At 46.6% G+C, this 27,148-nt stretch overlaps 1 protein-coding gene across 1 annotated transcript in view; it reads left to right on the forward strand.

The window, feature by feature from the left end:
• The first annotated feature begins 3,826 nt into the window (after positions 1–3,826).
• Positions 3,827–27,148, forward strand: part of ddah1 (dimethylarginine dimethylaminohydrolase 1) — a 42,038-nt gene continuing 18,716 nt past the window's right edge. The window contains exons 1-4 of the mRNA XM_078561888.1: positions 3,827–3,892; positions 7,152–7,251; positions 10,299–10,372; positions 17,068–17,187. Of these exons, the coding sequence (XP_078418014.1) occupies positions 3,827–3,892; positions 7,152–7,251; positions 10,299–10,372; positions 17,068–17,187 (360 nt within the window). The remainder of the gene's footprint in view (positions 3,893–7,151; positions 7,252–10,298; positions 10,373–17,067; positions 17,188–27,148) is intronic.

The following is a 27,148-nucleotide window of genomic DNA, read 5'->3' on the forward strand; positions in this document are numbered from 1 at the left end:
GTGACTCCCACTATGTCTCCCAGAATGCAGCACTAAGTTCAATTGACCCTGCTGAGTTTGGGTTTCTCGCCTGTGTGAATTACACCCTGCCCGTCCCCTGCTGCCAAAAATTGGATCTGTTGGAAATGGAGGTGGAACTTCTGCATCCGGGTCCCTCTCGCCTGCCACTGCTAAAGCTCTGCGAGTCCTCCCCAACACCACAAAAATCCAGCCCACTGAGCCATTACGGCACAGAAGGAGGTCACTCGGCCCATCAAGTCCATGCCAGCTGTCTATATAGTGATCCCCACAGCCCCATTGCCCTGCTCTACCCCCGTAGCCCTACACGTTTATTCCCCTCAAGCACCCATCCAATTCCCTTCTGAAATTATTAATCCTCTCCTCCTCCACCACCCTCATGGGCAGTGGGTTCCAGGTCATTACCACTCACTACGTAAAGAAAAGTTCTTCCTCACATTCTCTCTGTATCTTTTGCCCAAAACCTTAAATCTGGGTCCCCGAGTCCTTGTACTATCAGCTAATGGGAAGCGCCTTCCTTTGTCCCCCTTGTCTAAACCTATCATAAGCTGGTATCAAGGGAGAAAGATAGAGTTAACGTTTCGAGTCCATATGATCCTTCTTCAGAGCTCTGAAGAAGAGTCATTCGGACTCAAAACGTTAATTTTGTCTTTCTCTCCACAGATGCTGTCAGACCTGCTGAGTTTTCCCAGCATTTTCTGTTTTTGCTTCAGTTTTCCAGCATCCGCAGTATTTTGCCCATAACCTGGTATCAAATCTCCCCTCGATCCCCTTTGTTCCAAGGAGACCAGCCCCAGCTTCCTCCAACCGAGCCTTGTAGCTAAAATCCCTCGAACCGTTCTGTAAAATCTCCTCTGCACCATCTCGAGGACTGTGTTAAAGATGTGGTATAGTTTTGTAAATTGTATCAAAGTATTTGCCGAAAAGCATGAAAAAGCCCGTGGCCAGGAGTTCCCCCTCGTCGGGCGGGCTCAGTGGTGGCGAGTGGGCGGGGCCAGAAAGACGACCACTGCCCACCATCGGGACCGGACTGCGATTTCACGCTGGTGGGTCAATGACTGCCTGCCCGGCGTGAAACGCGCGCTTCAGCGCTGCCTGTGTTGGAGGGGGGAGGGGGTGGGGGAGGAGGTCAATCGCTAACTTCACACGGTTGGGGGGCGCACTGGAAAAGCCCAGTGCCTCAGGGAGATGAGGAGCTTTGAAAATTAAAAATAAAGAGTTCTAAGGTATTAAAAAAGCGAAATGTTAAAATTTACCTTTCATTTTTTTAATCGCTGTTGGAAACCTCATCCCGCCCGTGGGTGAGGTTTCCTAAAAAGTGCAAAGGCCGCTTGGCCTTTTCACCTGCCCCCCCCACCCGCCGACCCTAAGGTTGGATGGGCAGCGAGAAATAACGTTCGATTAAACCTTACTAGGCCTGTTTTTTGTCGGCGGGCGCCCTGCCAACTCCCACACGCGTGCCCGCTGACCGGAATATTGCGCGGGCGCGCGATGACGCCATTTTACGCTCGTTCGGGTCAGGCCTGCGCCCACCCGACGAGAGTTATATCCTGGCCCGTGTGTGCAGTGTACGTGGTTGCAATGTTGGAAGGCCTGGCAACATTGCAGTTTCAAATGGCACAGAACAGCGACCCATATGCTGAGCAGAAATACCCTCCGAGCAATCAGTTCGTAATCTTCGGTTCGTGAGTCATGTCAGCCACCCACACGTTATCCTACATTATCTGACACATTGAGGCCATGGGCTGGTGGGGGCAGGCTGGAGGGCTGGGGGAGCAGGATGCGTTTCCAGTTTGTGGTTAATTAACCTTCTTTATGGGCCGGAAGTCAGCAGTTTAATGAGAGCTGCTCAAGAAAAGAAAAGCAACACAGAATTCATTGTGGGTGAATATCTGAGTCACGGTGGGCGCTCAGCTTAAAAGATACCCGGGAAAAGATTTGCCATTTTCTTAATCACTTCATTCCCTGTATCTATCCCGAATCTGGCTGACCCCTCCGAGGTAACACCCTTGTCAGCCCTCTCCAACCTCAGCCCATCACCTCCACCCCTGTTTCTGTAAATTGGGTTATTCACTTAAATTTAACCACTCACTGAGCTTCCGCGAGTGAGGTATTTAATGTTCTCTAGGTGAGATGGACGATCCAGGGGCGCTTTTTAATCAGAAACATAGAAAAGAAATTAAGGCACAGGAGGAGACCCTTCGGCCCATCATCTCTGTGCTGGATGAAAATGGGTTATGCGCCATTATCCCACGTTCTAGCTCTTGGTCCGTACTCCTGTAGGTTACGGAACTTAGTGGGTTTTTTTTTAATGTAACGAGGGTTTCTGCCTCTCCCACCCTTTCAGGCAGCGAGCTCCCGATCCCCACCACCCTCTGGGTGAAAACAATTACTCCTCAAATGTCCTATAATCCTGTCAATTATTTTAAACCTATTGTTAACATTTCGAGTCTTGTATGACCCTTCTTCAGCACCTTCTGTTTTTATTTCAGATTTCCAGCATCCGCAGTATTTTGCTTTTACTTTAAATCTATCCCCTTTGGCTATTGACATCTCTGCTAAGGGAAATAGGCCCTTCCAATCCACTCTATCTAGGCCCATCTTAATTTTCTGCAGCTCAGCTAAGTCTGCCCTCGGCCTCCTCTCCGACAAGGGAAGCAAACCCAGCCTATCCAAAATAAAAACAGAAAATGCCGGGAAAAACCCAGCTGGTCTGACAGCATCTGCGGAGAGAGTCTCTTTAGCTCTGAAGAAGCGAAATGTTAACTCTCGTTTCTCCCTCCACAGAGGCTGTTAGACCTGCTGAATATTTCCAGCATTTTCTGTTTTTATTTCGGTTTTCCAGCATCCGCAGTATTTAGCTTTTATCTCGGCCTATCCAATCTTTCCTCAGGCCTAAAATTCTCCATTCCTAAAGACACACGAACATAAGAATTTGGAACAGGAGTGGGCCATTCAGCCCCTCAAGCCTGCTCTGCCATTCAATAAGATCATGGCTAACCTGATTGTGGCCTCAAATCCACATTCCGCCTACCCCCCGATAACCTTTAGACTCCTTTTTTAGTCAAGAATCTATCTACCTCTGCCTTAAAAATATTCAACGACCCTGTCTGTCACCACCACTCTCCGGGGAAAAGAGTTCCAAAGATTCGCGACCTGCTGAGAGAAAAAAAATTCCTCTCATCTCTGTCGTAAATGGGAGACCCCTTATTTTTAAACAGTGACCCTAGTTCTAGTCTCCCCTCTTATAAATCGCTTCTGTACTCTCTCTAATGCGATCGCATCCTTCCTGTAATTTGGTGGCCAGAACTGTACACAGATTTTTGGAGAGTGGTTATAATTATGTGGCAAAAATAAAGGGCCAGAATTTGCACGTCACGGTGTGCCCTGTTAGACTTTTTCCAGCAACTTTCAAGTCAAAATATTTTTCCCTGTAACTTCCTGTAAGTGCGAGCCAATAACAGACCAGCAAGAGCAACAGGGCATCTGGGTCCTTGATAAAAGAGGGGACCAAAAAAGTATGGTGAATCTATGGAATTCATTGCCACAGAAGGCTGTGGAGGCCAGGTCATTGAGTGTATTTAAGACTGAGATAGATAGGTTCTTGATTGGTAAGGGGATCAAAGGTTACGGGGAGAAGGCAGGAGAATGGGGTTGAGAAACTTATCAGCCAAGATTGAATGGCGGAGCAGACTTGATGGGCCGAATGGCCTAATTTCTGCTCCTATGTCTTATGGTCTTAATTGTTGGCGGACTCACTGCCGTCTCTCGCGCACGCCCGCTAACCGAAATATTGCGCAAGTACGAGATGACGTTGGGACACTCGCCCGACGACGTCATCGCAAACTATTTTACGCCCGATCGGTTCGAGCACGTACCCACCCGCCCGCGGGATGTAAAATCCTGCCCTCGGGAATTCTGGAAGACTAAACCCAGTGCATCCACCATCTTTGCAGCCGCCTCTTTTAAAAAGCCTCGGGTGTAGGCCATCAGTTCCAGGGGATTTGTCCACCTTTAGTCCCATTAATTTCTCCGGTTCTATTTCCTTACTAATGCTAATTTCTCCAAGTTCCTCATTCCCACTAGGCTGTTGGCTTGCCATTATTTCCAAAATGTATTTGTGTCTTCTACCGCAAAGCCCTAAAGCATTTGTTTAATGTCTCTGCCAATTTCTTACTCACAATTATTATTTCTTCCATTGCTGATTCTAAGGAGCCCATGTACATTTTAATCTCCTCCTATTTACAAACCTATAGCAGCTTTTATAATTTGTTTTTATGTCTCTTGAGAGTTTACTCTTGGTCTCTTTTCTTTCTTTATTAATTTCTTGGTTGTCTGTCGCTGAATTATAAAACTCTCCCAACCCTCGGGTCCACTATTCTTTCTGGCAATGTTGTAAGGGTCTTCCAACAATCTAGGGGTTCCCAAACTGTGGGTCATGACCCCCCCCAGTGGTGCTGTAGGATGAGCAATTGGGATCGTGAACTCGGAGGCAGCAATGGCAGCAATCGGAGACTCAGATTTGACTGTCCTGTGATCAGCTGCGAGGCCCCTTTAAATATGCGCGGTTTTGTTTTTTTGCCTGTGGGTGTGGCCTAATCCAACGAGCTCTGAGGTCCAATCGCTGACGCCAACCCAATAGAATTATTAGGTGTCTTTGTTGTTTTTATTGTGCCTGTTTCCCTGCTGTTGAACACCCGCTCAACAATTCTCCCCCCGCACCCCCCACCCACCCCCAGTCTGCCCCAGTTTTCACTCTGGGGTCACACTAAGCGCGAAGCATTAAAATTGAGTCACAACAGGAAAAATGTGTGGCAGGTGCAGACTCGATGGGCCGAGGGGCCTCTTCTGCACTGTGATTCTGTGAAGCTCTGCTTTAATCTAATACTATCTCTAACTTCTCTTGTTTGCTGTGGTTGGATCACATTTCCTGTGGGGTTTATAATCCTTAAGGGATTGTATATTTGTTACAAATTATGAATTAATTCTTTAACTGTTTGCCATTGCTTATGTACCATCATATCTTTTCCCAATCTACCTTAGCCAACTTGCCCCTCATTACAACATAATTTACTCTGTTTGTAGACGTCGCTGGCTAGGCCAGTATTTGGTGCCCATTCCTAATTGCCCTATGAAAAGTTAGTAGTGCAATTGCTGCCTTGTTCCGCTGTAGTCCATACGGTGTAGGTACACCCACATTGCTGTTAGGGAGGGAGTTCCAGGATTTCGACCCAGTGATAGTGAAGGAACGGCGATATATTTCCAAGTCAGGATGGTGCGTGGCTTGGAGGGGAACCTCCAGGCGGTGGTGTTCCCATGCGTCTGGTGGCCTTGTTCTTCTAGTGGTAGAAGTCAGTAATTGTAGAGTCCGCAGGCTTGGAAGGTGCTGCCGAAGAAAGTTTAATGAGTGAAGCTCAGTAGGGCCAGATGTTAGGTCAGAGGCTAGGAATCCTGCAGCGAGTAACTCACTTCCTGACTCCCCGAAGCCTGTCCACCATCGACAAGGCACAAGTCAAGAGTGTGATGGAATACTCCCCACTTGCCTGGATGAGTGCAGCTCCTACAACACTCAAGAAGCTCGACACCATCCAGGACAAAGCAGCCCGCTTGTTTGGCACCACATCCACAAACATTCACTCCCTCCACCACCGACGCACAGTAGCAGCAGTGTGTACCATCTACAAGATGCACCGCAGAAATTCACCAAGTCTCCTTAGACAGCACTTTCCAAACCCACGACCACTACCATCTAGAAGAACAAGGGCAACAGACACATGGGAACACCACCACCTGGAAGTTCCCCTCCAAGTCACTCACCATCCTGACTTGGAAATATATCGGCCGTTCCTTCACTGTCTCTGGGTTGAAATCCTGGAAATCCCTCCCTAACAGCGCTGTGGGTGTACCTACACCACAGGGACTGCAGCGGTTCAAGAAGGCAGCTCACCACCACCTTCTCAAGGGCATTTAGGGATGAGCAATAAATGCTGGTCTAGCCAGTGACGCCTACATACCATAAATGAATTAAAAAAAAGCAAGGAGGTCTATCTGTGAAGCAGCAATGTACATTAACTCGCTATAACACAATTTAGTCAGCTTTCAAGCAGAGTGAACAATGATAGCCATCAAAATTTTAGCAGAAATACAGCCACTATAAAGCCTTCGTATTGTAGCAGATGTTGGCAAAAACAAAGCAAGAATGTGATCATGTCTTTGAACACAAAGAACATTCATTGGGCGGCCAGGCCAAGCGAGCCGCACATAATAGTTAGGAGCAGATTGATTACGAGGCACTGAATCTGCCTGTTACACACAGGGGCAATTCACCTGACAGGTGTGCTTTTGGTAAGTGGTGGTGCAAAGGATTTCCTGGTGAGCGAGCTAAAATAACTCCACTCATCCGTGTTAAATTTGTCCTTGACAACTTCCACAAATCATTGCACTTCTATTTTATTTTGTTGCTTTTTTTTTTTGGTCAGAATTCATTGTAATTGAATCCTTCATTGGAACATTAGGCAGAGGAGTCGGTCATGCAGCTCATCGAGCAGTTCCACCATCACAGCTTTTCTGTAGCTCTCCTTCATCTATCTTGATTGATATGGATGGAAAGGATTATAAGTATAAGAGCATCACTTGTAAATCCAGTAGGGAATTCATGAGAATCTTCTTTACTCAGAGAGCGGTGAGAAAGCGGAAGGAAAGCACTACCACAGGAAGTAATTTGTTAATAGCGTATCAATTGTGTTTAATTATATGGGTATAGAGGGCATCAATTGGGGGTTTCACTTGAACACATAAAGAGATACTTACCGAAACTGTGATGTGGTTGCATTAGGAGATGCACGCTTGCATCGTTTCACTCTGCAAATAATTGTTAGACTGAGTAATAGTTGGTTCCAGTTCTATCTGTCACCAACTGGCTTTCTGGATTCGAACATGGTTGAGGCAAACAGTACAGATTTAAGGGGAAACAGGACAAGTACATGAGAGTGAAATGTTATGTTTATAGGGTTAGATGAAGAGGGATGGGAGGAGGCTCATGTGGAGTATGAACACTAGCATGGACCAGTCAGCCTGTTTCTGCATTCTATCTTCGATGTCATTTGAGACCCAACATTTTGTTTTCTTAATAGGTGGAAGCTGTAAAGAAGACTCTGGAAGACCTTCAGCTTAATGTCGTTGAAATGACAGATGAGGCAGCAACTCTTGATGGTGGCGATATCCTCTTTACAGGTACATGCGTGTCTTATATATTCAGATAGTTGTCAAGCAGTGAGCAATTGGCATGAACACTCGCAGTGTCTGTCACTAAATACTGTGTCAGTTGCTGGTACTATTACATAAGAGAATAAGAAATAGGAGCAGGAGTAGGCCATACAGAACCTGCTCTGCCATCCAATAATGGTTGACCTTCTATACCACCTTCCTGCCCAAACCCCATGTCCCTTCATTCCCTCAGTATCCAAACATCTACTGATCTTAATCTTAAATATTATCAATGACCGACAGCCCACTGCTCTCTGGGGTAGAGAACTTCAAAGATTCATAACCTTCTAAGTGAAGAAATAACTTCTCATCTCAGTCTTAAACAGCCTTCCCTTTACCCTGAGACAATGCTCCCTAGTTCTAAGACCCTCCAGGCTGGTGAAACAGCCTGCTTACAGGCAAAATACTGGAAATCTGAAACAAAAACAAAAAATGGTGGGAAAACTCAGCAGGTCTGACAGCATCTGTGGAGAGAAAGACAGAGCTAATGTTTCGAGTCCATATGACTCTTCTTCAGAGCTAAAGGGAAGTAGAAATTATATACTTTTAAGGGGGAGTGGGATAGGTGAAGCTGGATAGAGGGCCAGCGATAGGTGGAGGCAAAGGAGAGATTGACAAAGATGTCATAAACAAAAGGTCAAAGGGTTGTTAATAATGGCGGTACTGGCTAAAGGAGGTGCTAATGGTGACAGAGTGGGAGGATATATATATCCTGTGTGCGTGTGTGTGTGTGTGTGTGTGTCTGTGTGTTTTTATCATTATTCTATATATATAAAAGGACCCATCGCCCTGAGAAAACTCAAATGCAGCTCGATAAAAAAGGTCATTAACAACTCGGGTTTGAGTTACAAGGATGTAATTAAATGGGGCAGTTCTGTAAATGATCATCGTTGTAGTACAGTTATTCAAGAGTAGAGTTTAGTTATTCAAAAGTGTTTCCAGTGGCTGAGAGGATGATAACCAGGAACCACAGATTTAAGATGATTGGCAAAAGAACCAAAGGTGACAAGAGGGAACCTTTTTTGTTAAACACCGGCATTAACCTTTAACCTGTACTTGAAAAGCGTATCAAGTGCATTAGCTCATTATTGCCATGTGTTAGGTTTAACAACTGCACCAAATGTAATGTTGTTATTCTGTGAATAGTATTGAGGGAAGCATTTGTTAATTACTGTGATATAGCCTGGAACATTGTTTTCACACGTATTTAAGTAATCTGACAACTTTATCTTTACAGACTCTTGACAGTTTGCAGTTTGCTTGATCTAGCTATCTTTATGAATCTCATTACTGTAATAAGTTGCTACATACTTGGCTATAATTCTGTTAATGATGAGGTGCTTTCATATTGATCCTGGGGCGAAGACGTGTAACTGCCAAGCAAAGCTCTCCCAGTTTATTTTTAATCAATGCGCCCATTGGAAGACCTTGTGCAGTTTTTTGAGGTGAAGATGACCGTGTTCATCATCGGGGGTGACTGGTAGGGTTGCGGTGGGTATGTAGGAGACAGTTAAGGCCGATCTGCACCCGGAAGGTTCTGCTACAAATTGGGCAGGGTGCTGCAGACGATTGAGTTTTGGAAGAGCCATTGCCCCAGGATTTCCTCTCCTTGCATTTTCCCTCTGCCTCTGATACGCACTTGCTTAGCGCATTGGAAGACCACGAACAAATTGATGAGCTTTTCCCACCCCCTCTAACTGCTGTCCTTGGGCAATCTCTCCCCACACCCCGCCCACCCCACCCCCACCACCCCACTTCCCTCCCCTCCCCCAAAAATCAGATCTTTGATATTATTGGTGGTTAGGATCGTCAACTCTGGCTGGACGCATTCTTGGGGGTTTCATCACATGACCTCCTGTCACCAAGCAGCCAGCCTCCAAACACTCCCACCATTGGTCGCCAGACACTTCTGCCTTCGCAAAGTCCAACCTTCCCATGGCTAATTGGTAAACATATTCATTACCCGATTGGCTGATTATTGACTCAATCAAAGAGTGTCCTGCCTCTGCCCACCCCCTCACCCCATCCCCAACCAATAAACAAAAGTGTTCAAAGAAAATGGGGGAGGGAGGGGGGAATCAATTTTCTTTGAATTCTCTGATAAATTTTCTTCCGTATTTGCTCACAATGTGTCCTGAAGATGAACCTTCAATTCCTGGGACTCCAGGACAATCCTAGAGAGTTGGCAAATCCACCCAGATGGTAGAGATTTAAGATTATAAAAGCATAAGAACCTAAGAAATAGGGGCAGGAGTAGGCCATTCGACCCCTCGGGCCTGCTCCACCATTCACCAAGATCATGGCTGATCTGATGTGGCCTTAACTCCACTTTCCTGCCTGCCCCCCATTATCCTTGACTCCCTTGTCAAAAATCTGTCTAACTCGGCCTTGAATATATTCAATGACCCGGCCTCCACTGCTCTCTGAGCAAGAGAATTCCACAGACTGACCACCCTCTGAGATAAGAAATTCCTCCTCATCGCCGTCTTAAATGGGGGGGGGTGCTCCTCATTTTTAAACAGTGACCCCTAGTTCTGGATCCCCTAGGAGAGGAAACGTCCTCTCACATCCACCTGTCAAGCCCCACTCAGAATCTTACAAATTTCAATAAGATCACCTCTCATTCTTTTAAACACCAATGCGTTTAGGCCCAATGTGCTCAACCTTTCCTCATAGGACAACCCCTTCATCCCGGGAATCAGCTGAGTGAACCTTCACTGAACTGCTTCCAATGCAAGTATATCCCACCTTAAGTAAGGTGACCAAAACCGTACACAGCACTCCAGGTGTGGTCTCACCAATGCCCTGTATAGTTGTGGCAAGACTTCCCTACTTTTATAGTCCGACCCCCTTGCGGTAAAGGCTATTTGGAGGGTAGGAAGAGGGCAACACAGTGTGGAGCTTGTTAGTACCAGCGGCAGAAGGAACAGTACCATTCCTGCTGTAACAATGCCATATTCGACTGTGACCGATACAATTCCAACAAAATATTTTTTGGCCTTATTTGCACTCAGGTAAAGAATTCTTTGTGGGTCTTTCAAAGAGAACCAATCAACGTGGTGCTGAAATTCTGGCTGATGTTTTTAAGGTGAGTGTGAATTTTTTTTTTCATATAAATTTATGATGCGTCTACATAAGAGGAGGCTGACCTGATAGAGGTGTTCACGTTATGAAGGGGAGGGTAGATGTAAAGAAGATTTTTTTTGCTTTTTTAAGTTCTTTTATGGGATGTGGGCGTCGCTGTTGTTCATCCCTAATTGTCCTTGAACTGACCTTGCAGTTAAGAGACAACCACATTGCCAGTAGGTCTGGGGTCACATATAGGCCAGACCAGGTAAGGATGGCAGATTTCCTTCCCTAAAGGGCATTAGTGAACCACAACAGTTTTTACAACAGTCAAAGATAGTTTCATGCTCATTATCATTGAGGTCAGCTTTATATTCCAGATTTATTAACTGGGTTTAAATTCCACCAGCTGCCATGGTGGGATTTGAACCCATCACCTTCTCAAGGGCAATTAGGGATGGGCAATAAATGCTGGCCCAGCCAGCGAAGCCCACGTCCCTTGAATGAATAATAAGAAAATAAATTAGCTGGGTCTCTGGATTACTAGTCCAGCGACGTTACCACTACACCACCCCTTTGAACTCCACCTCTTCTAACAATAAAACCCCTTTCATAGTACCAATTTTATTAGTAACATAAACATATTGCTTGGTCTCCGCTAGCTAGGTGCCAGATTTCACTCGCCTTCTTAAATGTTCTATTCAACAAAATGCAAATGTTCCCTACCTCTCTTACATATCAAAACTAGTACACATCAAAGCACCCAGTCTAGCTGTCTTTAATCCAATTAAGACACACCCACAGACTAAACCTCTATTTTTAAAAGAAAAATAATTTCCAATAATATACATTAATAGCTTCACGACAGGCTTAGAAAAAAAGATCAAAATGGAGAACAGGGTTCATGGTCTGAAGTTGTTGAACTCAATGTTAAGAACATAAGAAATAGGAACAGGAGTAGACTATTCGGCCCCTCGAGCCTGCTCCGCCACTCAATAAGATCATGGCTGATCTGTTTGTGTTTCGATTTCCGCATTCCCATCTAATCCTGATAACCTTTGATTCCCTTGCCTAACAAGAACCTATCTACCTCCGCCTTAAAAAATATTCAATGACCCCGCCTCCGCCACCTTCTGAGGCAGAGAGTTCCAAAGTCGCACAACCCTCTGAGAGACAAAATTTGTTAAATCCAGAAGGCTGTAAAGTGCCTAGTCGGAAGATGAGGTGCTGTTCCTCCAGTTTGCATTAGGCTTCACTGGAACATTGCAGCAGGCCAAGGATGGACATGTGGGAATGAGAGCAGGGTGGTGTGTTGAAATGGCAAGCGACAGGGAGGTCTGGGTCATGCTTGCGGACAGACCGAAGGTGTTCTGCAAAGCAGTCACCCAGTCTGCGTTTGGTCTCTCCAATGTAGAGGAAACCGCATTGGGAGCAACGAATGTAGTAGACTAAATTGGAGGAGGTGCAAGTGCAGTGCTGCTTCACCTGAAAGGAGTGTTTGGGCCCTTGGATGATGAGGAGGGAGGAGGTAAAGGGGCAGGTGTTGCACCTTCTGCGATTACATGGGAACGTGCCGTGGGAAGGGGATGAGCAGTTGGAGGTGTTGGAGGAGTGGACCAGGTGTCACAGAGGGAATGGTCCCTATGGAATGCTGACAGGGGGTTGAGGGGAAGATGTGTTTGGTGGTGGTATCATGCTGGAGTTGGTGGAAATGGCGGAGGATGATCCTTTGAATGCGGAGGCTGGAGGGGTGAAAACTGAGGACAAAGGGGTCCCTATCATGGTTCTGTGGGGGGGAGGGGAAGGTGTGAGGGCAAAGGTGGGGGAGATGGGTCAGACACAGTTGAGGGCTCTGTCAACTACAGTGGGTGGGAAACTTCGGTTAAGGAAAAAGGAAGACATGTCAGAGGAACTGTTTTTGAAAGTGGCATCATCAGAACAGATGCGACGGAGGCGAAGGAACTGAGAGAATGGGATGGAGTCCTTACAGGAAGCGGGGTGTGAGGAGCTGTAGTCGAGGTAGCTGTGGAAGTCGGTGGGCTTGTAATGAATACTGGTGGACAGTCTATCACCAGAAATGGAGACAGAGAGGTCAAGGAAGGAGAGAGACATGTCAGAGATAGACCATGTGAAGGTGATGGAGATGTGGAAATTGGAAGCAAAACTGATGAATTTTTCCAGGTCCAGACGAGAGCATGAAGCAGCACTGAAATAGTCACTGATGTACCAGAGAAAGAGTTGTGGGAGGGGGCTGGAGTAGGACTGGAACAAGGATTGTTCCACATACCCCATAAAGAGACAGGCATAGCTGGTGCCCATGCGGGTACCCATAGCCACACCTTTTATTTAAAGGAAGTGAGACAAGTTTAAGGAGAAATTATTCAGTGTGAGAACAAGTTCAGCCAGGCGGAGGAGAGTAGTGGTGGATGGGGATTGTTCGGGCCTCTGTTCAAGGAAGAAGCGGAGAGCCCTCAGACCATCCCGGTGGGGGATGGAGGTGTAGAGGGATTGGATGTCCGTGGTGAAAAGGAGTTAGGGCCAGGGAACTGGAAATTGTTGATATGACGTAGGGAATCAGAAGAATCACGGATGTAGGTGGGAAGAGACTGGACAAGGGGAGAGAGAACGGAGTCAAGATAGGAAGAAATGAGTTCCGTGGGGCAGGAACAGGCTGACACGGTGGGTGTACTGGGACAGTCCTGTTTGTGGATTTTGGGTAGGAGGTAGAAGTGGGCCGTCCGAGGTTGGGAGACTGTGAGGTTGGAAGCTGTGGAGGGAAGATCTCCAGAGGAGATGAAGTCAGTGACAGTCCTGGAAACAATGGCTTGATGTTCAGTGGTGGGGTCATGGTCCATGGGGGAAAGGAAGAAGTGTCTGCGAGTTGACGCTCAGCCTCTGCGAGGTAGAGGCCAGTGCGCCAGACAACAACAGCACCACCCTTGTCAGCGGGTTTGAGGATAAAGTCAGGGTTGGATCTGAGAGAACGGAGTGCAGCAAGTTCAGAGAGAGACAGATTAGAGTGAATGAGAGGAGCAAAGAAATTGAGACGACTGATGTCACGCTGACAGTTCTCAATGAAAAGATCAAGAGCAGGTAAGAATCCAGAGGGAGGGGTCCAGGTGGAGGGAGAATACTGGAGGCTGCTGAGAGGGTCCACATTTAAGTGGAATTTGGATGAGAACATGCAAGAGAAAGGAACAGAAGGATATGCTGATATGGTGAGATGAAGAGGGATGGGAGGAGGCTCATGTGGAGTATAAACACTGGCATGGACCTGTTAGGCCAAGGGACCTGTTTCTGTGCCATTTGTCCTGTGTAATACTATATATGGATATGGTGAAGCATGTAGGAAAAGGTCGAATTTAAGTGCAGTGCAGAAAAGATTCACAAGAACGGTTGCAGGGAACTTCAGTTATGAGGATAGATTGGAGAGGTTGGGAGTATTTTCCTTGGAGAAAAGAAGGCTGGGAGGAGATTTGATAGAGGTTGTCAAAATCACGAGGGGTCTGGGCAGAGCAGATAGGGAGAACCTGTTCCCACTGGTGAAACAATCGACGTGAGAAAAAGCTTTTTCACGCCGCGAATGGTTAAGGTCTGGAATGCACTGCCTGAGAGTGCGGTGGAAGCAGGTTCAATTGGAGCATTGCAAACAGGAATTGGATTATTATTTGAAAAGGGAGAATGTGCAGGGCTACGCGGAGTTCAGAGAGGTTCCCACCCTGTAACAATTCTGTGATTCTGCGCTTCTATTATTTGAAAGTGGCATAAGCTTTCTTGATGGCTCAATGGTTTGAAGGCACAGCCCAGTGTCACATAAAGCAATACCCCAGCCAGAGATTCAATTCTCAGACCAGGGTCAGCAGTTGTCCTGTTAAGGATGAGTCAACCAGTTTTCACGCTCACTATAACAATTCAGTGACCTGCCGTCAGGTACACATGAATCCAGTCAGTTTCTCTATCATCATAGAATCTTATAGTACAGAAGGAGCTCATTCATCCTTGTGCTGACTTTTTGAAAGCACTCTCCAGTTAGTCCCACTACCCCTCCTCTTCCCCCCACCTTAGCCCTGCAGATATCGCTTTTCTATTCTAGCAGTTATCCAATTTTGAAAGTTATTATTGAATCTGCTTCCGCCGCCCTTTCAGGCAGCGCCTTCCCGATCCCTCCAGCTCCTTTGCCACTTCCCTCCAATCTGGGTCCTCTGTCTGTGGAAATAATTTCTCCCGATCTACTCTATCAAAACCCTCTCCAGGTCAGTTGGGCACAGATTCTTGGCTGTGGTTCCGCTTCCTTTCTCAGTGTTGACCTGTCCGCTGATGTTCACTGTCCAGGTTGGCACTTTGATGTGGCAGGTGGGGGGGTCACATGGGATAATTCCACAGCCAAATTCAACAATCATTCCCACTGTTGGTAACTATCCAATAATTCCTGCTGGTGCCTGGGTGCTTGTGTGGGAGTGATTAGGTTTGTTGGCATATGTGGTGAGTTAGCTTGTGTTAGTTTGTGCGTGTTGGTTAGGAAGGGCGTTGTGGATTGGTGTGTGTGTGTGGGTTGATATGTTGGTGTGGGGAGGAATGGTGTGGGGGGTGGAATGGTGTTGTTGAGTGTGTGGTTACCTGTGCGTGTGTTGGTTAGTGTATGTTGGTGTGTGGGTGGGTGGGTGTGTGTGTGCATGTTGGTGTGTGGGAGTGTGTGAGTTGATGCTTGCATGGGTGTGTGTGAGTTAATGTGGGTGTGTGTGCGTATTGGTGTGTGGGTGTATGTGAGTTGATGTGTGTGTGGGTGTGTGTGTTGATTTGTGGGCGTGTTGGTGTGTGTGTTGGTGTGTGTCTTGGCATGTGGGTCGGTGTGTGGGTTGGTGTGTGGCTATATGGGTTGGTGTGTGGATCTGTGGGTTGGTGTGTGGGGCTGTGTGTGTGGGGCTGTGTGTGTGTGGGTGGGTTGGTGTGTGGGCCTATGTGTTGGTGTGTGGGTGTATGGATTGGTGTGTGGGTCTGTGTGTTGGTGTGTGGGTCTGTGTGTTGGTGTGTGGGTGTATGGGTTGGTGTGTGGGTCTGTGTGTTGGTGTGTGGGTGTATGGGTTGGTGTGTGGGTCTGTGTGTTGGTGTGTGTGTGTATGGGTTGGTGTGTGGGTCTGCGTGTTGCTTTGTGGGTGTATGAGTTGGCGTGTGGGTCTGTGTGTTGGTGTGGGTCTGTGTGTTAGTGTGTGGGTGTATGGGTTGGTGTGTGGGTCTGTGTGTTGGTGTGTGGGTGTATGTGTTGGTGTGTGGGTGTATGGGTTGGTGTGTGGGTCTGTGTGTTGGTGTGTGGGTGTATGGGTTGGTGTGTGGGTCTGTGTGTTGGTGTGTGGGTGTATGTGTTGGTGTGTGGGTGTATGGGTTGGTGTGTGGGTCTGTGTGTTGGTGTGTGGGTGTATGGGTTGGTGTGTGGGTCTGTGTGTTGGTGTGTGGGTGTATGTGTTGGTGTGTGGGTCTGTGTGTTGGTGTGTGGGTGTATGTGTTGGTGTGTGGGTGTGTGTGTGTGTGTCTGTGTGTGTGGGTATATGGGTTGGTGTGTGGTTGGATGTGTGTTTGTGTGTCTGTGTGTGTGGGTATATGGGTTGGTGTGTGGGTGGGTGTGTGTGTGGGTCTGTGCGTGTGTGTGTGTGTGTGTGGGTGTATGGGTTGGGGTGTGGGTCTGTGTGATGGTGTGTGGGCCTGTGTGTTGGTGTGTGGGTCTGTGTGTTGGTATGTGGGTGTATGGGTTGGTGTGTGGGCCTGTGTGTTGGTGTGTGGGTGTATGGGTTGGTGTGTGGGTCTGTGTGTTAGTGTGTGGGTGTATGGGTTGGTGTGTGGGTCAGTGTGTTAGTGTGTGGGTGTATGGGTTGGTGTGTGGGTGTATGGGTTGGTGTGTGGGTCTGTGTGTTGGTGTGTGAGTCTGTGTGTTGGTGTGTGGGTCTGTGTGTTTTTGTGTGGGTGTATGGGTTGGTGTGTGGGTGTATGGGTTGGTGTGTGGGTCTGTGTGTTGGTGCGTGGGTGTATGGGTTGGTGTGTGGGTGTATGGGTTGGTGTGTGGGTCTGTGTGTTGGTGTGTGGGTGTATGGGTTGGTGTGTGGGTCTGTGTGTTGGTGTGTGGGTCTGTGTGTTGGTGTGTAGTTCTGTGTATTGGTGTGTGGGTGTATGGGTTGGTGTGTGGGTGTATGGGTTGGTGTGTGGGTCTGTGTGTTGGTGTGTGGGTGTATGGGTTGGTGTGTGGGTGTATGGGTTGGTGTGTGGGTCTGTGTGTTGGTGTGTGGGTGTATGGGTTGGTGTGTGGGTGTATGGGTTGGTGTGTGGGTGTATGGGTTGGTGTGTGGGTCTGTGTGTTGGTGTGTGGGTCTGTGTGTTGGTGTGTGGGTCTGTGTGTTGGTGTGTGGGTGTATGGGTTGGTGTGTGGGTCTGTGTGTTAGTGTGTGGGTGTTGGCTGTGATATTTCCCCACTTTCCCCTACACTAACTACTCTGCTGACACCCTCACTCTCTGAGCCATGATGAAAGAAAGGATACAGCACCAGAAGATTGAAGTCACCCATAGCAAAGAAAGAAAAATCAACACATTGAAGAGAAAATTGGAGGCAAAAATCTATCTTAAAGCAGTTGGTGAAAATAAACCTGCTTATACACAATTAGCTATAGTTTTGGAGGATTTGACTCAGCATTCTATACAATATAAACTCCATTGTTATTTTCTTCCATGCAGGACTATGCTGTTTCCAAAGTCACTGTCACAGGTACTTTGCACTTGAAGAGTTACTGCACTATGGCTGGTCCCGGGCTGATCGCTATTGGCTCCAGCGAGCATGCTCAGAAAGCACTGAAGGTACGTAGCAAGGAACAGCAAGACTCCATTCAGCCCCTTTAGCCTATATGGTCATTCATTGAGATCAGTGCTGACCCTAACCCATTTACAAACCTTGCCTCCATGTCCCTTAATTCCCCAGGTGCAGCCAAAATCTAGAGTTTACAGTTATTAATTATGGGAGAAAGATCTGCACTTCTAACACCCCTTGTGTGAAGAAGCATTTCCTAACTTCTCCCCTGAATGGACTGGCTCTGATTTTCCAGTTTTGTAATAGTGACAACAATTCAAAGGTATTTCATTGGCCATAATCACCATGGACGATCCTGGGGCCAGGAAAGACGCAATATAAATGTAAGATCATTCCTTCTGTCTAATAAACTGCAGAGGCACTTGGATTCTGTGCCACAATAAGGATGTTTCCTTCACTAAGGACAGTGGCAGATAATTGAGAGTCCCCAACAAATTTGAATCTTGCACAACTGGGCCAGAATTTACTCAGGGCATCAGGGAGCCTGACAACAGGCCCAAAAGCCAGGGGCAACCCCACTTTGACCTTTTGTGGGACTCCCAGCCGCATTTCTGGTCCAACTAATTAGTTATCACAGGGACTCCCCTCCCTCTAAAGGATGGTGACCCGCCCTCAAGAGCTGTCAACCAGTCGGAGGGCCGGGAGCTCAGCAGTGCCACCAGGAATGGTGGCCATGACTGGAACTGCGCTCAGCTGAGAGGACAACATGGAAGGTTGCTGCCCCTGCATAGAGGTAAGTGAGGTCTGAGGTATCTAGGGCCAGTCAGGTGGGCCGGGGGCAGCCAGAGGAGGGGGGGCTGGGGGGGGGTCTGTTGCTGTAGGGAAAACCACTGCCCCCAGAGGAACTCTTTTGTGGGCCATAGAGTGCCCGATTAGGAGCACCTGCCCATGAGCCCTGCAGGGAGGGTTCACCAGGCAGTCTCCCCACACAGTGGAGGCCTCAACCCCACAAGTAACATCCAGTGGTGGCAGGAACGGGCTATTAAATGGCTACTTAAGTGGCACAATTGGGCTCTGATTGGGAGGCATCCTCCATTATCCCCCATCATTGGTAAAACGCCATGGCAAAAGGAAGACGATGAACACTGCACCCCTTGCCTTCCCTCACCATTTTACATGCTCGCCCCATCCCACTACTGAGCCTGTCCCTAGAGACCTGGTAAGATTCAGCTCAGGGGTACAGCAATGTATCATGCAAAGGAACAAAGACAAATACAATATAGGTAGAAAAATAAAAATGACAATATTGCTGAAAAGAGAGACATGTTGCCAAAGCATTCCATTTGGACTCATCAGGACAAACATAAGAATACCAAATTTTAAACAATCACACCAATTTATACTACAGGGTGCTGATTGGTTGGCAATTTGACTCTGGCTGAGGCGTTGCCATAGTAAAATCAGCAGAGAACTTGGGGCCCCCCGCCAAGATCCCCAATAATTCAAAAAAAGGCACAAGGATTGAAACTATTTCTTTTGTTTGCAGAGAATGGGTCACTGTGAATGAATGTATGTCACTTTGAGCACGTGCTTAGCTTAAATTGGTTGTTCGCGTGGCTATTAGCGCACTTAGAATTGTTCAGCAAGTGCAGCCCAATCACGGAATCACAACTAACAGTAGGCGTTTTATTTTGGGTTTTGCAAGAGCTGGCTGGTTGAGCACAGTCTGTAGTCCACCTGTTACGAATAACCAAAGGCACACGCCACTGTTTAGATGTGATTTGATTTTTGAAATTTGGCATTCTTGCATTTGTCCTGATGAGTGCAAGATGAAAAGCTTCAGCAACATATCTCTCTCTTTCCAGTGACATTCATGTAGTGTACGACCAAGTGACTGTAAGTAGGACAATGTTTTATCCAACGACGGGAAAAAACTGGTTTTAAATAAGGAAAGCGCTTTGAGCAGCTGTGCAATGAAGCAACATCTTACACGAGTCTTTGTTGCGTGAAAAGTCAGCTGAAACCACAATTAGAAAATTGTACTAGCAGTCGGCGGCTAGGCTTGGCTTGGAATATAAATTGATAATGCTACAATTTTGAACCTAATGGGACTGGGCAGGTGTAGTGCACTTGTCTTCTGTGATTTTGTTAATGTATCTGGGGCCATACTAATGAGGTCCTATCGATTCTTAATTCGTTTTGGGCTGCGTTTTTTTTTTCTTGTGTCGATTTTTTACTCTTAGTTAATGGACCTTCCCAACAGCACCACGGAGGCACTGAATATTGATGTGTGACGCAATTAAGCTCCCAAGAGTGCTTGTTAGATATGCGCTCAGCTGCTGTATCTGTGCTGGAAATGTTTCAGCCTACAGGAAGCAGAATCCTCTGTTAATCTCCTGACTCTGAAACATGGCAGCTTGAGAATAGAAAGTCTAACTAGTTGCGGGAATTTTTCCCCTCTCTTTCAGCCCCGCAAATTTGTCAGAATCCCAATGTCAGCTGTTAAAGATAGTGTGCAACTTAGCCAGCGATTGACCCCAGAATGTTCCCCAGTTCATTTGGAGTGGCTGCGGAGTTCATTGACTTCAGTTTAGACCCAATGGTTCGTGCCCCTGTTCAGCAGAGAGAGGGAAATCAGCCAGGGCTCCCGTTCCTCATCATTGATCACAGTAATCCCAGTTGGAAGTACAGATGTTTGAGCATCAGGTGAAGATGGGATCAGGCTTAGCTTAAAGCCTTAGACAGTTCACTAATGCACTGACACACATTTGCTGGATCAGGTGGCAATAACCCGCCAACAATTCAATTAGTTGAGATGGGAAGAAATTAGGTAGGGTGGAATTTAATACCCTCTCCCTTGGCAGGTTAGGTGGTGCAGGAGCATTTAGTCAGGGTGGTGGGTGGGGACCCCATTGCCTTCCTGCATCCACCCGATTAAGTCCGTGGTGGGAAGACACATGGACGGAGTTCCCGCCCCTCCACCAATTTAGGTCCAATTAATGGCCTCATCCCACCACCGCTGGTAATCGCCCAACAGTGGGTGGGCGGCCACCCAGGGGACTGAAAATAAACCCTGTCGTGTTTGTTTGTGGCCTTCCAGGGAGGGGATCCTTGTTGCTCGTGCCTGATCGAGGGATCCAGCTTCAGGGAGGGGGGAATGGAAAGCCCTCCATCTTGCTCTCCTCCTTAAAGATGCTCCTCAAAACCTACCTCTTTTAAGAACCAAGAGAACAAAGAACAAAGAAAAGTACAGCACAGTAACAGGCCCTTCGGCCCTCCAAGCCTGCGCCGATCATATTGCCCGTCAACTAAAACATTTTGCAGTTCCGGGGTCCGTATCCCTCTATTCCCATCCAACTCATGTATTTGTCAAGCTGCCTCTTAAACACCACTATCGTTCCTGCTTCCACCACCTCCTCTGGCAGCGAATTCCAGACACTCACTACCCTCTGCGTAAAAAACTTGAAAGAACAAAGTAAAGTACAGACAAAGAAAAGTACAGACAAAGAAAAGTACAGGCTTTGGTCTACAAGCTTTTGGTCACCTGCCCTGCTACCTCCTTATGTGGCTCGATGTTGAATTTTGTTTTATAGCGCTCCTAGGGGAATATTTTAAAAACATAAGAAGCAGGAGAAGTGTTAATGGTTTTGTTGGTTATATTGTTAAGATGCACAGGTGAAGGGCGTGGGTTAATTAAGTACCTGGAGCAAGTATAAAGAGAGACTGCTGGGAACTGGGGTCATAGGTAGGAAGCAGACATATGTAATACTAGATTCTGTAAATAAACAAACTATCATGAAAAGTATTAGTGTCTAGTTTCATGCTTCACCATCAGGCCTAGAATTGGATTGACAAGCAGGAGCAGGCCATATGGCCCCTCAAGCCTTTATTATGTTACGTTGTTGTTGTTAATCCAGACCCAAACATAGACATTTGCTGTGTATTATAATGATAATTATTTTTTCCTTTTCATGTTTAATTACTCATACCACTATTCAGCTGTGGAAAAGCAGACCTGCTCCAGGCCTTTGCCAATATACAAACACATCTTCCCTTCACCCCCCCCGGCGGCATTCCGTAGGGATCGTTCCCTCCGTGACACCCTGGTCCACTCCTCCATCACCCCCTACTCCTCAACCCCCACCTACAGCACCTCCCCATGCAAACGCAAAATATGCAACACCTGCCCCTTCACTTCCTCTCTCCTCACCATCCAAGGGCCCAAACACTCCTTTCAAGTGAAGCAGCATTTCACTTGCATTTCCCCTAACTTAGTCTACTGCATTCATTGCTCCCAATGCGGTTTCCTCTACATTGGAGAGACCAAACGCAGACTGGGTGACCGCTTTGCAGAACACCTTCGGTCTGTCCGCAAACATGACCCAAACCTCCCTGTTGCTTGCCATTTTAACACTCCACCCTGCTGTCTTGCCCACATGTCTGTCCTTGGCTTGCTGCATTGTTCCAGTGAAGCTCAACGCAAACTGGAGGAAGAGCACCTCATCTTCCGACTAGGCACTTTACAGCCTTCCGGACTGAATATTGAGTTCAACAACTTTAGATCTTGAAATCCCTCCTCCATCCCCACCCCCTTTCCGTTTCTTCCCCCTCCCTTTTGTTTTTTCCAATAATTTATATAGATTTTTCTTTTCCCACCTATTTCCATTATTTTTAAATGTATTCCACTCATGGTTAATTTCACCCCACCCCCATTAGAGCTACCTTGCTTATCCTGCTCCCCACTCTTAATTAGCACATTCTTTTAGATAATATCACCACCTTCAACACCTCTTTGTTCTTTTGTCTGTGACATCTTTTGGTTATCTCCTCCTATCACTGGCTGCTTGTCCCAACAACACCACCCCCCCTCACCTTAAGCCAGTTTATATTTCACCCCTTTCCTATTTCTACTTAGTTCTGTTGAAGGGTCATGAGGACTCGAAATGTCAACTTTGCTCTTCTCCGCCGATGCTGCCAGACCTGCTGAGTTTTTCCAGGTATTTTTGTTTTTGCTTTGCCAACATATAATTGACCACTGCAAAGCCCCTCAGCATATTGGTGACTTGCTTGCTCTTGATTTATTTTTAAACTCTACTGCTGCCTAAAAGGAGATGACCCACTTGGCGCACACGATTAACAGGTGCCATTCATGTGAGCTGCCTAGAAGTCCGCTTGTTCCTGGAAATGGTAAGGCAGCTAGCCATTTCTAAATTTAATTTGCGGGCTTTAACTCCGAAATTCACTCAAGGATCCTTAGCTTTTCTGTTTCATTTTTGCAGGTGTCAGAACAATACCCCGGTTCTGGTAGATTATGAATGAAAAGTCAAAGCTTCAGCATAATGGTGGCATTGACAGATTTGCTGACAGAATATTGATGCTAAAGGCAAAATATTGTGGATGCTGGAAACCTGAAACAAAAAGAGAAAATGTTGGAAAAACTCTGTGGAGAGAGAAACAGAGTTAATGTTTCGAGCCTTCAGATGTCATGAACGTCTTTGTCAATCTCTCCTTTGCCCTCACCTATCACTGGCCTTCTATCCAGCTTCACCTGTTCCACCACCCTCCCCCCCTATTTAAACAGCATAAATTTCATCACATTTTTACTTCTCTTCAGCTCTGAAGAAGAGTCATATAGGCTCAAAACGTTAACTCTGTTTCTCTCTCCACAGATGCTGTTCGACCTGTTGAGTTTTTCCAGCATTTTCTGAGAATATTGATGGTGTATGGGATGTAAAAATTGGAACTTTGGTCATCATCTCATGCTTTTGATTAATTTGGACCCAGACTCTAGTTCAGACCAGCTCCCTTCACATTCTGTAACCTCTACCACCTCCGTTAAAGTCAATTAAGCCATGGAAAAATCTTTCTAGAGATATTGTCACGTCTACTGTCTGTCATTGAGGAACTGTTGAGACTCCACAAACAAAAATCACAACATATCAAGAAAGATTAGCACAAATAGTTTCTTTGGAACTCTTAATGAATACATCCCAATCTAACTGAGAAGCTAATGTGAGATTTAGATTTTGTATTAGCCACATAATTTAATATTAATTAATTTAACCAATATAATTAAATATTATTGTATTCCACTTTTTCACTCCCCCCCCCAGCCCCAATCCCCAGCCTCCCAACACATTATTGTGTCCAATTCTGAGCACCACACTTTAGGAAGGATGTCAAGGGCTTGGAAAGGATGCGGAGGAAGTTTTCTAGAATGGGACCAGGCAGTCACTACAGAATCATTATGGCATAGAAGGAGGCCATTCAGCCCATTGAGGCTCCTCCCTCAGAATCTCTCTTAAAAACCTACACAACTTTTTAAACAGAAATTTGGTGTGGTTTAACCAACATTAACTTATTCACTTTTAACCACTGTTAATTCATCCTACCTTCTCCTCAGCTCCTTCCAGTTGTAGTATTAGCCTGCACTATGAACCTTCACCTAGCTTTGCAATTAAAGATAAATAAAGGCTAAGTACTCTAACAGCATGGGTCCTTTGCTGTAACAGTTTCCCATGACCAACACCTCCTTAAAAACAGAAACATCGGATGCTGTTAGAGCTGCTGAGATTTTCCAACATTTTCTGTTTTCATTTCAGATTTCCAGCATCCGCAGTATTTTGCTTTTATCTCCTCATTATTCTTCTTAGTTGATGCACAGCTGTGAGTTCAGGGAAGCAACAAGAAGGATGAATCTGAGAGTTACCTCACCCTGTGTATAGGAACATAGGAGCAGGAGTAGGCCATTCAGCCTGTCGAGCCTGCTACACCATTCAATACAATCATGCAGGAATTCACCAAGGCTCCTTAAACAGCACCTTCCAAACCCACGACCACTACCATCTAAAAGGACAAGGGCAGCAGATAGATGGGGACACCACCACCTGCAAGTTCCCCTCCAAGCCACTCACCACCCTGACCTGGAAATATATCGCCGTTCCTTCACTGTCGCTGGGTCAAAATCCTGGGACTCCCTCCCTAACAGCACTGTGGGTGCACCTACACCACGTGGACTGCCGCAGTTCAAGAAGGCAGCTCACCACCACCTTCTCAAGGGCAACTAGAGATGGGGAACAAATGCTGGCCCAGCCAGTGACGCCCACATCCCATGAAAGAATAAAAAAATCAATCCACTTCAATGCCTTTTCCCCACACTATCCCCATATCCCTTAATGTTATTGGGATTTAGAAATCTGTCAAACTCTGCTTTAAACACACTCAATGACTGAGCTTCCACAGCCCCTGGGGTAGAGAATCCCAAAGATTCACAACCTCTGAGTGAAGAAATTTCTCCTCATCTCGGTCCTCAGTGGCTTCCCCTTGTTTTGAAATTGTGTCTCCTGGTTCTAGACTCCCCAACCAGGGGAAATGTCTTACCTGCATCTACGCTGTCTATTCCTTTAAGTATTTTGTAGGTTTCGATGAGATAACTGATAAGAAAGTCACAGAGGGAAACTTACAATAATTACAACAATTAAAATGGCGAATGAAATGTTGGCCTTTACCTTAAGAGGGCAGGAAAACAAAGAGGTGGAAGTTACATTTATATAGAACTCTGGTCAGACCCCATCTGGAGTAACTGGGTTCAGTTCTGTTCACCGCACTGATACCAGAAGGAGATACTGGTAGTGAAGGGAGTGCAGAGCAGATTCACCATGATTGACTAAAAGGATTAAATTATGAGGATCAATTTTAGATTAGGATTGTATTTCCCTGAATATGGAAGATTCAGGGGTGATCCAATTGAAGCGTTTAAGACAATTGAAGGATTTGATAGGGTCGATGGAGAGAAACTATTTCCTCTGGTGGTGGGGTGGTTGGTGGTTGGGGGTTGGTGGGGGTGGTGGGTTGGGGGGCGGTGGGTGGAGTCCAGAACAAGGGGGCAGAATGTTAAAATGAGAGCCGGTCCATTCGAGGATGATGTCAGGAAGTACAGGGGAGCGGAAATCTGGAACTCTCTCCCTCAAAAAACTGCTGATGCTGGGGATCAAATGAAAGTTGAGATTTATAGATTTTTGTTAGGATAAGGTTTTAGAAGTCACAGAGTCTAAGGCGGGTAGGCGGAGTTAAGATATGGATCAACCATGAGCAAACTGAATGACAGAATGGGTTTAAGGGGCTGAATGCCCTTCTCCTGTTCCTATTGCACACAGTTTGAGAGGGGACCTGTGAGTACAGCTGTGCTTCAGACAGAGATGCAGTCACTACTTGTGGTAAAGAGATAGCAGGAATTACAGACAAATTAAGCCAGTAGGGACCAGGTGAAAAACATAAATTCGGCCTCGTTCCTATTTATCTGCTTGAATTTTCCACTTCCCAATTCTGTCGCAGCTCTTACCTCCTCCTGCTCCACAACATATTAAAACATGATTGGTATGTAAACCTCATCACCAGCTGTCATCTTCAATCCATCTGCTAGTAAATCATTGAAGTCAGCAGTGTAACCTGTGGAAAAGATTTACTCTACCTTGCTTTACCTAAATAACAGCAACTGCACTTGGAGGGGTGGCAGGGGGTGGGTGAGGAGGAGGGGGGCGGGGGGGTGAGGGGGAAGCAATTTATTTCCCAAAAAGGTTGAAAGCAGTTTATTCGTTGTACCTGATGCACACTTCTCAGATGTGTGAAAAGATTCGGTAGAAATGTACATGCCTTTGTTCTTAATCATTACCGTCAGGTCAAACACTCTCAGATATCAGGCAGTACAGTTCACACCAATAGACTAAGAAGTGGAAACCTGATATAAGGTGACCAGATTTCCCTTGGCTCAGCCTGGCCACTTCCCTCATTCCATCACCATCACCTCCCCACCAAAAAGAGTAACTTAAGAATCTGACATCTTCTTTGTCTATTTCCGGGGTGGGGGATGGGTTGGGGGGGTGGGGCGGGGGGGATCATGAATAAAGTTACTGTTTTGTGGCAATTGAGTAATCGCATCTAAGATGCGCTTGAAATCTATGCTGGTGAGGCTCCTGTGGGCTGGTGAGCACCACTGCAATGACCAGTGGTTACAGCGGCTTGGCAGCGGATGCCAACACCAAAAACAACAACACCTGGTATCTTCATGTGTGGCACATTTGCCAGAACCTGCCTGTCAAGTCCATCCACACGACTACGCCATGTGAAAACACCCCATCTGAACTAGATTTTTTTTTTTATTCATCCTCAGGATGTGGGCTTCCCTGGCTGGGCCAGCATTTATTGCCCATCCCTAGTTGCCCTTCAGAAGGTGGTGGTGAGCTGCCTTTTTGAACCGTGGTCCAAGTGGTGTAGGTACACCCACAGTGCTGTTAGGGAGGGAGTTCCAGGATTTTGACCCAGCGACAGTAAAGAAATGGCAATATATTTCCAAGTCAGGATGGTGATTGACTTGGAGGAGAACTTAGTGGTGTCCCCATCTATATGCTGCCCTTGTCCTTCCAGATGTAAGTGGTCATGGGTTTGGAAGGTGCTGCCTAAGGAGCCTTGGTGAGTTCCTGCAGTGCATCTAGTAGGTGGTACACACTGCTGACACTGTGCGTAGGTAGTGGAGGGAGTGAATGTTTGTGGATGGGGTGCCAATCAAGTGGACTGCTTTGTTCTGGATGGTGTTGAGTTTCTTGAGTGTTGTTGGAGCTGCACTCATCCAGTCAAGTGAAGAATATTCCATCACAACCCTGACTTATGCCTTGTAGATGGTGGACAGGCTTTGGGGAGTGAAAAGGTGAGTTACTCATTGCATGATTCCTAGCTTCTGACCTGCCCTTCTGGCCACAGTATTTATATGGCTAGTCCAGTTCAGTTTCTGGTTGATGGTAACCCGCAGGATGTTGATAGTGGAGGATTCAGTGATGGTAATGCCATTGAACATCAAGTGACGATGGTTGGATTCTCTCTTGTTGGAGATGGTCATTACCTGGCACTTGTGTGGCATGAATGTTACTTGCCACTTGTCAGCCCAAGCCTGAATGTTGTCCAGGTCTTTCTGCATTTGGACATGGACTGCTTCAGTATTTGAGGAGTTGCAAATGG

This window comes from Cetorhinus maximus, chromosome 17 (genome assembly GCF_964194155.1).
Source record: "Cetorhinus maximus chromosome 17, sCetMax3.hap1.1, whole genome shotgun sequence".
NCBI classification, from domain to species: Eukaryota; Metazoa; Chordata; class Chondrichthyes; order Lamniformes; family Cetorhinidae; genus Cetorhinus; species Cetorhinus maximus.